Source organism: Ixodes scapularis, unplaced genomic scaffold (genome assembly GCF_016920785.2).
Source record: "Ixodes scapularis isolate PalLabHiFi unplaced genomic scaffold, ASM1692078v2 PGA_scaffold8__174_contigs__length_109621045, whole genome shotgun sequence".
Classification (NCBI taxonomy): Eukaryota; Metazoa; Arthropoda; class Arachnida; order Ixodida; family Ixodidae; genus Ixodes; species Ixodes scapularis.
This window is the reverse complement of record NW_024609883.1, coordinates 60,858,859-60,872,825: the sequence shown is the minus strand read 5'-3', so window position 1 is coordinate 60,872,825 and position 13,967 is coordinate 60,858,859. Positions and strand designations below refer to the sequence as shown.

Genomic DNA, 13,967 nt, shown 5'->3' with positions numbered 1-13,967 from the left:
GGGACGATAGTTATGAGGAGAATGTTTGTCACCAGCTTTTGGAATAGGGACCACCTTCCCCACCTTCCAGTCCGAGGGTAGGTCACCCTCTTGGAGTGACTGTTCGAATAATTTAGCAAGAATAATTGAAGAATATAACTTGGTGCTTTTAAGAAATTTTGAATTAATGCCGTCCACTCCTGAAGAAGAAGACAATTTCAGCCCATCTATAATCTTAACTATACCAATAGGGTCAACAAGAATAGCATCCATTGGTAAATAACCGGCACACACAATTGAAGGGTAGCTTATGTTACTAATATTGGAAAATGATTCAATAAACACATTATTTAGTATATTAGCGCAGTCATCACTAGAGGCACTATCACTACTTGACGTTTTGAGTAAAATTGAAAAAGTGTCTTTCTTGCTGACAGTGTTCCAAAACCTTTTGGGGTCATTTATTAACATATTTGGGAGAGTATTTGAAAAAAAAATTGATTTCGCATCTGCAATCGCCTTTTTATATACTTCTGCAGACAACTGATACGCAGCCCAGCGATGCCCACACGTTGAAAACTTCGCAGCACGATATAAGCGTTTTTTTTTTATTTGATAACCGTTTTAGGGCTTTCGTAAACCATGGTGACTGGGTATTTTCGAATATATTTCTTAGTGGGACATGCTTGTTGATAAGAGAGATAAATTTCAACTTTATGATATTCCAGTTATCTTCGACAGAACGCCCCGAAGAAGTTGTTAGATACTGGTTCAAGAAAATGGCAAGGTCATTATTAATTTGCTCAAAGTTGGCCTTTCCGTAATCACGAATTTGTTTTGGCTGAAAAGTGGGTCTCGTTGCCGACGCTTTTAGAGAAAAATGCAGCACTTTGTGATCACTAATCTCGGGCAGATATGTTATGGGAGTTGCATACTCAGGATGATTGGTCAAAATGAGGTCTAATACATTGGCTGTCGACTGGGTAACTCTGGTGGGATGGAGAACAAGTTGTGAAAGGCTAAAATCTAGACATAGGTTAATAAACGAAATACATTCCTCAGAATGTACATTTACACAAGGAACGTCGTTTGACCATGATATAGATGGGAAATTGAAGTCGCCTTATTATAGATGGGAAATTGAAGTCGCTTTATTGCAATCTGCAAAAAAAACAAAAACGGCTTTTATGTTTTTACGATATTTTAGGCAAAGTGCCGCTTTACGGCTCCGCAGGTTCAATTCCACGTCAAAACATCTCAATCCTAAGTTCTCCGTTGGCACCTGACACGAAAACGCCCAAAATTTACTTTTTTTAAAGAAAAATTATTTTGTGGGCTCCTTGGATAGCGTTTGCTCGAGACTGTTAGATTAACCGTGTGCTCACAAATGCAAATGTACCCGAATATAAACGTGAGTAAGAGAGAAGCTTATTGCACAAGGGATGGTAAATAATGTTAGTAAGAATAATAATTATTTTTCGCTATTAAATATTCTATAGGCCCGTAGCTCTTAAGTTTGAGCAGCGCTCCATGGCGAGCGAAATAGAATATTTGGCATCTTATACAATCTTGTGCGCAACAAAGACGAGGACAAAAGCAGAGAAGAGGACACAACAAGGCGCACAAGATGCGCCTTGTTGTGTCCTCTTCTCTGCTTTTGTCCTCGTCTTTGTTGCGCACAAGATTGTATAAGATGTCAAACAAACTCGCCCAAACAACCACTGTTCTAGAATATTTGGCTCGCGTTTCGAACATGCGTCATCACGTCTTCCCCACCACAGTTTTTTTTTTTTTTTTATACTCCGTTCCATTTTAAGTGCCAGCATACCAAAGGCTACAAAAGCGTGCACCGAGATTTCAGTAGCTCTGCCAAACACGCGATCTCGTGCAGTGCAAGCATCACTCAGGGGAACATGTTTTTGCAAGTAGCTTCAGCTTCGCTATCACATAAAGTGAAACCTACAGGCTCACGGAAGCTATGAAAGAACGCAATAATAAAGCTGAACGGGACGCTGAGGCCGCGAGCTGCATAATTCTTTCTTATTTATTTTAGTTTTCTTTTTTATGCGTTTTTTTTATCGCGCGTCTACAGATGCTGCACAGATGCTTGCATTCGAACGTGGCACGTGCAAAATCGAACGTTACAGCGCCGCCTGGATAGTGCTGCCAGCAAAACATGGTCGCGTCTTGCGGACGCGCTCGCTCCCCCTGCCCGAGAGCAACGGGTCTATGTATACCAAGTTTGCCTGTGTTATAAAAACCTGGGATGTGCAAATCGAGCCGCATCTCTTCAGGTATGACACCATATATTACTTGAGTCTAATATGTTAATTTACTATTTTTAGATGTCCAAATGGCGGGAAGTGGCGAATATTAATTATTATTTCAATCAATCTTTATTTGATAGTCTCTTAGCTCTTCTTCCTTGTCCTCCTGTTTCGACGGAGCTGCTTAGAGGTGTTCCAACTGAGAGACAACGAGGAACACAGCAGCGTTAAAGTTTCCATATAGTGGAACAGAGGTTCTGAAATTAATACGCTTCGCGTTCCATGAACTCACGAGCGGCCATAACAGACTTTCAACAGAGAGGCTCGTGCCAGGGCTCGTAGTGTGCAAACGCGTGTAGTGACGTCCTTTTACACTTTACACCCTTGACATCAGGCTAAGTATTATCAGCTGTGAACGACAAATTCGATGAAGCATGTTCGAATTGACTGTGACAAGTTTGACTGCTTAGAAGCTTGGAGTCATCGTGTTCTTAAAACATCACCGTCAACATTGGCAACCTGACATTGCTCTTACTTACACGTAGCAGAGCGCGTTGCATAAACTAGAGTTCACAAAGAAAAAATAAAACAATGAAATGAAAAAAAATCACTTAAAGTTCTTAAAAGAAAAAAAAACCGTAAAAAAATTGTGAGTGTCTCTCCGTCCATTTCAGTGTTTTAATCTGTCTGTGTGAACCATTGCTCTTCTTTCTGTTGATGGAACCATAATTAATCTCAGTTTGACTAATCTTGGAAAGCCGACCACACCGACGTTCTTGGTAGCCTACGTGGCCACTAGTTAGTACTTAGAAAAATAAGACAGTAAGATGATTTTACCCCGTCGATGGGGGTACAAACTGCCCAGAGTCGAACTCCGTCCGAAGGCGGGCAACGCTACTCGGCTGGTTCTGACCTAGCCACGTCGGGCGACACTTTTATCATATTCAAGAGGCAGAAAGGAAAGAAACGGCAGCGACGTTTTTCAGTGAATTCTGCTTCATCGGCGGAAATAAGAACGATATCAGACTGTCAGCTTTGACGGCGTTGTGTTGTTGACGTCACAAGTATGAACCACGGTGGTTTCCGCGCACTCTATCGTGCTGCTCTAGTTCGGCGCCTAAGGAGTGCTAGGGATTTTTTCCCCCTTCAATTGAAAAACGTCACGAAGAAAAACGTCAGAAAGGACAAATTGGCGGCGTTTTTCGTGCACTCCCCCCGTTACGCCATAACGCTAAGAATCTTTGTGTTCCACGAGTTTAGCGGCCAGTATATTTCGCTGCATTTAGATCGCAAATCTAGTAATCAATACTACCTCTAAGCTGTGCCTGTTTTTACCTTCAGAAAGGGAACCTTCCTCCTGGGAAAATGGTAAGACGCTTCCTCCTTCGTCGATGCACGCCGTAATAACGAACGAGTTTTTAGGGAGTTTCAGGGAACCGGTTTTCGTACATTCGAAACGGTACGATGAAGCGTCCGGTACGCACTGCGCATGTGGTACCGTTTTCTCACCTTCGCTACACTCTCCATGCGCGGCACTAGCCTTCCCTGCAGAATCCAGGATATCATTGCGCGTTGCGGAGAACGTTCCAGTACAGCGGAAGCGACTCACGAAAACTCCCTATTAACGATGCGCGGTATTAAGAATCGCTCTCAAACTCCCGAAACCAGGTGGCGCTAGTCAACGTCAAATTCAAAATTCGAAAAAAAGTATATATATATATATATATACAGGGTGTCACAAAAGAAAATTTACACGGTCTTTTTTACCGCAAAAATGAACTATAGGCATCGCCGGACGCTCATTCTCCGCCCAAAGGTAGCGCTAGGGGTCACAACCAGATGCCAAAGTTTCAGCCCGATCCGATAACTTGATCAAAAGTTATAAGTGATTTTCTGAAAATTTCAATGGGAAAATGGCGGCCGACGGAGTTTTCAAACACATGGGGCTTTATGGCACCAGAAACCGAAAACGGGCAAAAATGGGCTCCATTTTCCCATTGAATTTTTCAGAAAATCACCTATAACTTTCGATTAAGATATCGGATCGGGCTGAAACTTTTGCATCTGGTTGTGACCTCTAGCTCTACACTGTAAAAAATGGACCGTAAAATTTACGGTCAAATACCAGGCAGCTGATGCTGCCAAACTTGTACCGTAAAAATTACGGAGGGCGGTAAATTTAATTTACGGGCCCTTTTAACGGCGACCGTAAAGTTAACAGACAGAGCGCTGTTCATTTTACAGCCCAGTTTAAAACATGTACCGTATAATTAACGGTCTCTCAAGAATGTACCGCAAAAATTACGGTTGGCTGTTCTTACGGTGAATTTTAGCGCCGACCGTAAATCCAGCAGTCACAGCGCAGTTAATTTTACGGCCCTCTGCGTACCGTAAAATTTACGGTACGCTTTTGTGTACCGTACCGTAAAAGGTACCGTAAAAATTACGGTGCGCTTCATTGACAAAAATAATTCTTGGAGAAGGGGAACCAGAGGGACATAGGATAAACAGAAATCTCCGAAGACAGCTAGGTGGCTGTTGCGCAACCGAAAAATCCGCCTGGTCCTTTGTTCCTCTTGTTCCCTTTCTCCGGCGATCATTTTCGTCATTCTTGTCCAGCTCGATTGCACCTTTGCATTGAATTGCGTTATAATCAAAGCGCTTTATAGCCTTTGTGGTACCTTTTTATATCGCGGTCATGCCTTGTAAACTGCAATAAAGCGGAGTCACATATATCCAAATTTTCATACGGTTAAGTTTTCACACAAAAACTTTTGAGAAGCGCGGTGCTCGGTTTTAGATTGACAGAACATTCTGGGTCATTTCTGTTGCATGTTTTCCATTCATCGTAGTTAAGGCCAATATGTTCTGTATTGCAAAACTGATTACGATTTGACTTTAGGCATGCATAGTAAAGCCTGATTCAGATAGTTGCGTTTGATTGCGTTGCGGCCGCGAGGAACCAGCAGCTCCCTGCTACTTATATCGCGCGCCAAGATTATTCCTTGAATTGGATTCCACGCTTCATACGAAGCACAGATGAGCCGGTGATTCGCTTTCGGTTCTCGCCGCAACGCAGTCAAACGCAAGTGTCTGAACCGGCCTTAAGAATAATTTCTATCAAATATGTCCTCTCAATTTAGTGGTGTGGAGGTGTGAGCGGTGCGGCCTGCTGGCCATGCAGAATCTGATATTCTTTTTCTATCGAAATCATTTAAAAGGAGAAAGGCGAGCAACACAGAAATATATTATATATTGTCAAAGTGGAAAAATTTTCTTAGCTTTATTTGCAACTCCACTCAAACTCCGCCATGTCTGCGATGAGCTTGAGAACTTTCTTGTGGACACACGTTTTCCTCTTCTTCTCTCGACGATTTCCCCTATCAGGGTTGACGCCCACGAAACACCTGGAAGAGCAAAGTACAAAATTGCATGTCTATGAGCTAACCATAACTACGACAGGTCAAAAAAAAATTAATGAACACCGAAAATTTTCGATAATGACAAGTGCATTTCAAGCAAGGGTGCCATCGTTTTGACAAGCCTGAATTCTGTTTCAGGAATGGCATAGGGATACAGTTATTAAATGAAGAGCAACTGTAATAACCCAACACTTGTTATTTATTACACCATAACAAAAGCACACCATATCTGGAAAAAAAGATTTCGTCAAGGAAGTATGCTTAGTACAATCCTTGCCGAATGTCTGCTAAAACCAGTAGATCAAACTTGCAGCAGCGATAAGCGGTTCAATAACAGAATTCAAATAAAAACTAAAATAAAAAAGACACCTGCCAGCAGCAATAACATTGAAAATTAAGTAAAAGTAATGACAGTTATTTCAGAAGGAACATCCATAACTACAATGGCCATCTTTACTGTCGTTGTGCTATATTAAATCACTCTGGAATGTCTAACTGGTCCTATTTTGACTGCTTGCCACAGCGCTATATTTTCATAGCAACCGCACACGCCACACGGAGTGCACCGCCAATGGGGTCATAGTTTTCACAACTCAATTTGTCTCCAGGAGGGTGCACTTAATGCACGAAGTCTATTGAACTGCTATAAAACAGGCACAGGGCCAAGATAGTGAAGCTGTCTTCGACTACATATATTACGTAATCCGCGTACTGCTTTGCAGAAAAAAAGGTTCGCTGGAGTGTTCAATATAGTAGAAAATTATCTAAATATGATGCTTAATAAGTCAGTCACAATGAGTGCAAACCATGACTGTCTAGTTTGTTGAGGTTTCCATCTTCACGCTAAAACATTTTGAAATGTGAACTTTGGCAAAGGCTAAGTACCAGCACACAGCTTCTGTAGGCGCTTTTGCTGCATAAATGATAATTATACATATCAGATTAAAAAGAGACTAGTCTATGCCTAGGGCTTTTGGTGCAGTTTGTGCTAGTCAGAGTGTGCGGAAAAGAATGCAGTTGAATATTAAAGCTGCCGCGTGGTTCCAAGGATTTCAAAATACCTCTGAATAAACTCTAAGGTGGCGCAGATCTCCTCCGGGTAGGCGACGTTGAAGACGTAGTAGGCACTGAACAGTGAGGCCAAGGATCTTTCAAAGAGGTGAAGGTCCTCCATGACGATGGTTCCGTCGATTGACAGCGAGTAACTTTTCGTTGTGTAAATGCTATCTCCTACAAACAGAAAAAAAATATTTGTAATCTATAACTGCACATCTATTACCGAGTCTGAAGCGCCCAGAAGTACATTAAAAGACTAACAAAGCGCAAAATAATCAAAAGCCATAGCGTCAAGACGTTTTTGAATCGCGGCTGATGGAGTCTCACGATGAGCAATGATGCATGGCGAGATAGGTGTTGCTCCTTGCGTCACTTCAGTGGCTGCCTTGTCTTTCTATAAAAGAACAAGATGCAATGAAAAACGGTCATCCTATAGCAATATACTGGGGATTTTTATACCTCACTGTGAAGAAGTAGCAGTTCCAATTTTTCGCCGAAGTATGTCACCAGAAGCAGGATTGCACACATCATGACTGCTTGCGGACTTTCGGGATGGCCCGCACGTCCTTGAAGAACGGTAAGTAGTTTCTTCTTCTCTAGTTTCTTGTACTGCATAAACTCCATTATCTTCTGAGCTTTGCTTGGCAGTGAATCGTTGAGAGCACTTTCAATATCAACGGACACAAGTCGTCTGAAGTGTTGAAATAAACCAAAGGGCTGGAAAAGGAAAGGCCAAGCCTCCTTGAGGTCCTCCACGTTCATTACGCCAGAATCAATGTTCGCCCTCTGCAGTGAGTACGTGCTCTCCATAAGATCCAGTATATCGTACTTTTGGTTTTCTCCATGCTGATAGAGTTCCTTGAGCTTAGCTTGTTTTTCCTTCAAAATATCATCGGCCTCGTCAGGTCCGCACGGGCTTAGGCATCCGTACTGCCTTTTCTTTCTTTTTTCTTCCCTTTGAGAGCCAGATGGCTTTTCTGGGCGAACGCTGTTTTCCACCCTTGAGACGAGTTGATTTAGCAGGGACTCGTGTCCAGTTCCGACGACGCGCCCATCAATAACGTCTTTCAAACATGGGTGGTCCTTGACTATCTTGCGTGCGATTATGTCCAGGTGTCTTTTCAAGGGTCGACTGCATTTCTTCATGGCAGCCTTGACTATGATTCGGACCATTTCTCTACGATGTTTAGGTTCTGGTCGTTTGTAGGATTTCAGAGCAGTGTTCAGGGCTGAAGGCATCTCTGTCCATGGCACAACGAAGTTATCCGCCCATTCCGGATCCAGGTGTGAAGTCGGTGACTCTGTGCTTGAACTGGGTAACGGCGTAAGATCGCAGGATTGCGGTTCTTGTATATCGTGAGAAGCACTATTGGGTAATCCCCCTGTAAAAAAAAAAAAACAAGCTCAATCTTTTATTGATGGTACAAAGATGCGAGCATACGAGAGCTTTCTTTCATGGCTTAAACAAAACAAATATGGCAATGCCAATTTCGCTGTTAAGAAATTAATAAAAAAAATGGCTGGTGTCTTTGCAATGTTCTCCGCAATTAATAAATAATCTGTTACACGTGAAGAAATTATATGTAGATTTAAGCTTCTGATGACACATTTATTGTACTCAATTCATTCATTACTAATATTTTTCGATAAACTCCTTGAGTTACTAATACTCTTATAAACCGTTAATGATATTAGTTTGACAACGCTCACCAATGGGTTTCAGCGCGTTTACAAGGAACACCTAATCACAATTTGCATAATTATTTTGCAATAAAAATATAACAGACGGGAAACAGCTTACCCTCAGCACGGAAGCTTGCGAGCAGTTTTCGAACTTGAATTGGCTTCAGACACCCCTTTAAGTCTTCTTCACTGACATAGGTCAAATCGTTGCTCGTCTCAACACCAAGGTTTTGCAGCGCTTGCATCACGCCAAGGGTTTCTGCTTCTGTTAGGCTGCCTAATACACAGAGCACTTTTTCCTGGACTGAATCCATTCTAAAAAAAAATGGAATGTTTGGAAATCAAGATATACCTTCCATCAACATTGTAAAGTGGAAGAGGAAGGTAATCCCCTAGAGATGCCACACTTATGCAGAGGTACTCAGACGTCTCGCTAACTTCGTAATAGTGGAACTGTGGCATGAACCTTCCTGAATACTTTCGTAGCATAAGAAACACAGACTCCTTATTCACTACTAAGCCCTGAAGGATTTCGCCAAACATCGGATCATGTGATTGAAGTGCCACAAACATGCCATGGGTGTAAGCTGTTCCCATGTAGACCACTTCGTCGGTCACAACGGCCCCAAGCATTGTTATTCCCAAGCTCCTAATACACGTTTGCAACTCAATGCAATATGTCTGGATTACAAAGGGCGTGCTGTTGTTAAAGCTAACCGTGGGACCGAAAAACGTCTCAGAATGCAAGTAAGCTTGTAGCATCTGGTGCCGTTGCGCTAATGTCTTGCAGAGGGACTTGAAGTTTTTTAATTGTCGCACACAGTTCTTGAAATAAGACTGCTTCGATTCGAACCTCATCATCCACATGTTTATCAGTGGACCAAACGCCAGCACCAAGCCAGGATAATGTAACAGATAATGGTGCTTGGGAATCAAAGCTTCAAGAGGAAAGAGCTGAAGCCTGTCGGCAATGTACTCTTCGATTAGCACTTGAAGGTACGCAACGGTTCCCTCAGTCAAGCTTGGTGCAGTGACAATATCTACGATCTTTCGAAGAGTTAGAAAAAGAATCCAAACAGGGTCATTTACATTCTGAACTTTGTGACCAATGTACACAGAAAAAAAGCGCAGCAAATTCCATGTTGCAATGCCATCACCTGAGAGCTTGACCCCTTTCTCGTTCACCTGTGCTGGCTTACTGTTAGCATCACCATATTTGTAAGGAAAAGAAGCAATTTGACTGTTTAAGTACGCGTAGGAAAACCACTTACGCGAACAGACAAAGTACCTTATGCACAACAAGAGGTCTTTTGCAATGATTCCCTCAAATAGATCATGTGCCAAACAAGGAGGTAAGGCTGGCAAGCAGACATGAAAAAACTGCAGCTCATTGAAAATGCTGTTGTTTTTTATACCTCGGACTGGAGTCCCAAAGACAGCAATGTCTTGGATTGCATCAGTGTAGTCATCAATTGTGCGTAGCTCTTGGACTTGAAGAGGACTACGTAGAGAGTCAGGTCTCGTTGTCAGACAATACCGACAAAAATAGAGTGACTTGCTAAAGTTTTCCATAAAACCACCTATGAAATGGCTTCCGAGGTTATCACCCAAAATACACGCTACCGTGCCTTTTATATTCACGCCATTAAGGGTGAGTCCATTTTTCTCAAGGTCGGCAAGGTCCCGTATAAGGGAGTCAAATATTTTCTCATGACCGAATGCTCTAACGTCGCTTTCACTAAAAAGTAGTGCTAACTGAAGGTGATCTCTCGTGGAACGGTTATGTTTTGCGAAATTAGCGAGCGTAAAATACACGCCAACCACTTTGTGTACCTTCCGAGCCGATCCCAACGGCTTGACCACTTCAAAAGCGTCCTGGTAGATCATAATTTGCAGTGATGGGTTGTTAGATGTAAAAAGCACGTTCCTCTGATAAGAGGCGCCGTCACAGAAGTCTTCCAAAAGACCATTGGCGCGTGACCCCTTTCGAGGCTCCCTCAAGACCTGGCTGACAGATCTGTTTTCCAGGAGCACTTTTAGAGTTTCTTTAATCGGGACGTACTGAGCAAACCGTTCTTTTTTAGAACGACTGCGTCCCAAGAGCACGCTAACGGGTTCCACATAAGGGAATTGTTTCCTGAAATACGCAGAGCGCATGTGTGGTGTACGGAACACGGTCGAATTAAGTTTGCTCATAACGTCCATTGAGTAAATGTCAGACATAACGCTGCCAGCAACATCTGAACCAAGCAGGTTTTGAAGAGTCTCAGCAAGCGGGCCAAACATGTACTGTTTATTTAAGAGATGTACGTGCTGAAATTCATCGATGATTTTTTGTATCGTTGACTCAGGCAAAAGCAGCTTTCCTCGTAACTTCAGGTAAAACAGAGCGAGTGTATATTCAACGCACTCTGCCTTCTCTTCATCAGGCAAAGACCGCAATAGGTCGTGGGTATTATTACTGCTAGATATTAGGTGAGGCGCACTCCCTTCATAATTGTCTCCACTGGTTGACGGAGCCGCGAGATCCTGAACCCGAGGCAGATCTTGAAGCGCCGCGTCGTCGCCCACCATACGCGCCACTCGGGGGTGCGCCCGGCTCAAATGCGCCGTAAAGGACGACTTCACTCGAAACCTTTTCTCGCAGTTCGAGTAAGGACACGAAACCAGAACTCCATCCGCGATATGAACTTTTAGGTGCTTCACCAGAGCCGCCTTAGTCTGGCACTCGCTCAAGCATGTGGACAAATTACACCGAAAGCTCGTTAACCTCTCCGAAGCTGACCAACCTTCTTGAGCTTTTAAACCCCTGTGGCTTCTTAAAATATGGCATCTGAGCGCAGCATAGGTTACAAACTGACGACAGCACCTTTCGTCGACACACGGAATAACCCGAGAACCGAAACTATGGTCCTCGAAATGCCTAGCGTAACCTGCTAGCGTGTTCGAATGAAAACTACAAAGTCTACAAGTAAACATTTTAGGGGCAGTTGGCATGCCACAGTTGCACTATATTAACAAAGGTAGCAAGTATAACTGATGTCCAAATACCTGGTCTTGTTTGCAGTATCCCCCGCTCAAAAGTTTTGAAAGAAGAGCGACACCAGACGAGAGCAACGTCGACACAAACGGATTGGCGTTTACTTCGCAATTGCGAAACCTCTTTTCCCGCCTTGTCCCGACGGCCCCAAAGAGTCTGCCGAGCCTTCTCCTTCTCGCTATTCCCTCACCCCATCGCGCGCCTAACTAAGCATAACATATTGTAAAAGATTTGTAGGAAGCGAAAGGGCGAATGGGGCTTCCTCCTCCCAGCCGTGGACACCATGACGCCGTGGACCGAGTCATGGACTGCGACGCGCATTTTTTTTCTTTTGGTTCATGTGCTTTATGCTCCGGGTGTTGTTTTTTTTTGCTACCTTTCTCTCTCTTTCTTTCTTTCTCGCTTTCTTTCTATTTCTTTTCTTTTTCTTTCTTCCTTGTTCTCTTGCGGCGCCCACCATGTTTACGGTCTATTTTAGTTAAAATATTTTTGCGGCGCAGTGACAGTAGTTATTGCGTGTAATAGGCCGTAAATTATACGGTTATTTTTTACAGTGTACCTTTGGGCGGAGAATGAGCGTTCGACGATGCCTAGTTTATTTTTGCGGTAAAAAAGACCGTGTAAATTTTCTTTTGTGACACCCTGTATATACACTCCGTGCGGGAACTATAGGGGGCGCTTTGAAAAACGCGCGCAGCGCCGCTAGCGGAGGAGCTGGCGTTCGACTGTGAGGCGCGTTCAGCAGCCTGCGGCGCCTTTTCGCATGCCAAACTGTGGCGGCGGAAGCGCGCACGGACGAAACTTTTGCTTTTTGAGCCGATAAGTTGAGGGTGACGTTGCATGAGTGCTGGGGCAGAAGGGCATTTAGCTGTTCTCCACTTCTTATATATTGAGTTTGAGTCGTTATTAGGGGTAATTTCTCTAGTTGCGGCCGAAAAAGGAGTTGGAGCAATTTTCCGAAAAACAAGACGGCCGCCACCATAATTGCTCTCCGTGGGAAATTTATTTCGTCGCTGTAAACGTAGGACTGCTGGAACGATGATATTTGGAGGCGAGTGAGATGTTCACTAAGTTTGTGCACGAAGAGTGCCAAGTTTCTTTAAGACAGCACGTGTGAAAGTTATGTTTCTAACGAATAAAGAAATAAAGCTGTACGGGATATCCAATATTGGACCCAAAAGGTTGTGTTATAGCGGGCTGTGCAAAGAGCAGACTTGGGCAGACAGGTGCTTGCACTCTACAGTAACATGACACAGCACTTATTATACAAAAAGAAAAAGGTGGCAAAGGGAAACCAGGTGAAAATTTGGTTTGGGCGGCGTAACTCAATGGGAACCAGTTTTGACCATGAAAAGGCTCTCAAGAGAATACCACTGATTGTGGGAGGTGGAGACTTTACAGGTAGGAAGGGACTGGTGGACTGTACTCCCAATTGAAACAACTTTACGGAAGGTGGTTCCAAAGCCGAGAAAACAAAGCTGTCGGCCAACACACGGTTTGGCCGCCAAGGGCTTTTGCGGTCAGCTGTTGTGTAATAACCTGTTGTGCGAGGTGCTGATTTTCGGCGCACAGGTACTTTGACATGACGGTCACTTGGCACAACACTTATTATAACAAAAAGAGTTGGCATAGCGAAACCAGGCGGAAATTTAGTTTGGGCGACGTAACTAAATGGGAACCAGTTTTGACCGTCAAAGGCTGTCAAGATAATATCACTCATCGTGGGAGGTGCACACTTCACAGGTAAAAAGGGACCAGTGGACGGTACTTTCAGTTCGAACCACTTTGGGATAGGTAACTCTAAAGCCGAGAAAAAAAAATTGTTGTCTACAGAAATCAGGGTGTCAGCGTTTTCACATCCAAAAGGAGGCTGATCCAGAAAGAAAGCACACCACATAAACTTCCATACTTAAACGTCGATTCTCCAGTGATTCTGAGTTTCACTGTTGTTTTTTTTAGATTTATATTTGTCACTTTTTTTACCGTTCGAATCTTTCTTCATGAAGTACAGATTGCGCGCCATACTTGCCCGGAAATATCAATGACACGTACGATGGGGACGAAACTTCTTTGGAGGGCATTCCTCCAACGAAATTGGCACTTCATACCCGCGAGTGTGGGATGGCATTTCAGTTCGTCCCATCGGCGCTTACACATATAGGCGTTACTGGTACGAAAACAAACGCAGAGCGCAAAGCGGCAGTGTAGAATATGTCAGCCGTCATGACACAGTGGCAGACATGATCGGGGGACCAAATTTCTCGCGTCGTACGGCACGGCTCCATCGTTGTCGCTGTCCCAGAAAACATCGGCGAGGTGAAAAACTGTGAAACTTTGTCTCCACGAGATACGGCGCATAACTATTGAAGCACTTAATGACGCAGCACAGGCAGCACTTCATGCTGTGAACCCAGCGCAACCGCACCACTCCGACTTCAAAGCGTACCAATGTACGAAGCGTGGTTTCGGTTTCGTTTTCTCCGGGGTTCTCACTGCCTACCTTCGCTACCGGCCGCGCGG

The 13,967-nt window shown here is 43.7% G+C and overlaps 1 protein-coding gene across 1 annotated transcript; it reads right to left on the bottom strand.

Moving 5' to 3' along the window:
* Positions 1-5,501: 5,501 nt before the first annotated feature.
* On the bottom strand, positions 5,502-9,863 carry LOC115328900. The gene is made up of 6 exons (XM_029990362.3): positions 9,823-9,863; positions 8,526-8,722; positions 7,184-8,106; positions 7,052-7,118; positions 6,730-6,898; positions 5,502-5,653 (listed from the first exon to the last, which is right to left on the bottom strand). The coding sequence occupies exons 2-6, from the start codon at positions 8,719-8,721 to the stop codon at positions 5,530-5,532; spliced, it is 1,479 nt and encodes a 492-aa protein (XP_029846222.3). The 5' UTR covers position 8,722; positions 9,823-9,863; the 3' UTR covers positions 5,502-5,529.
* Between the last annotated feature and the right edge of the window lie 4,104 nt (positions 9,864-13,967).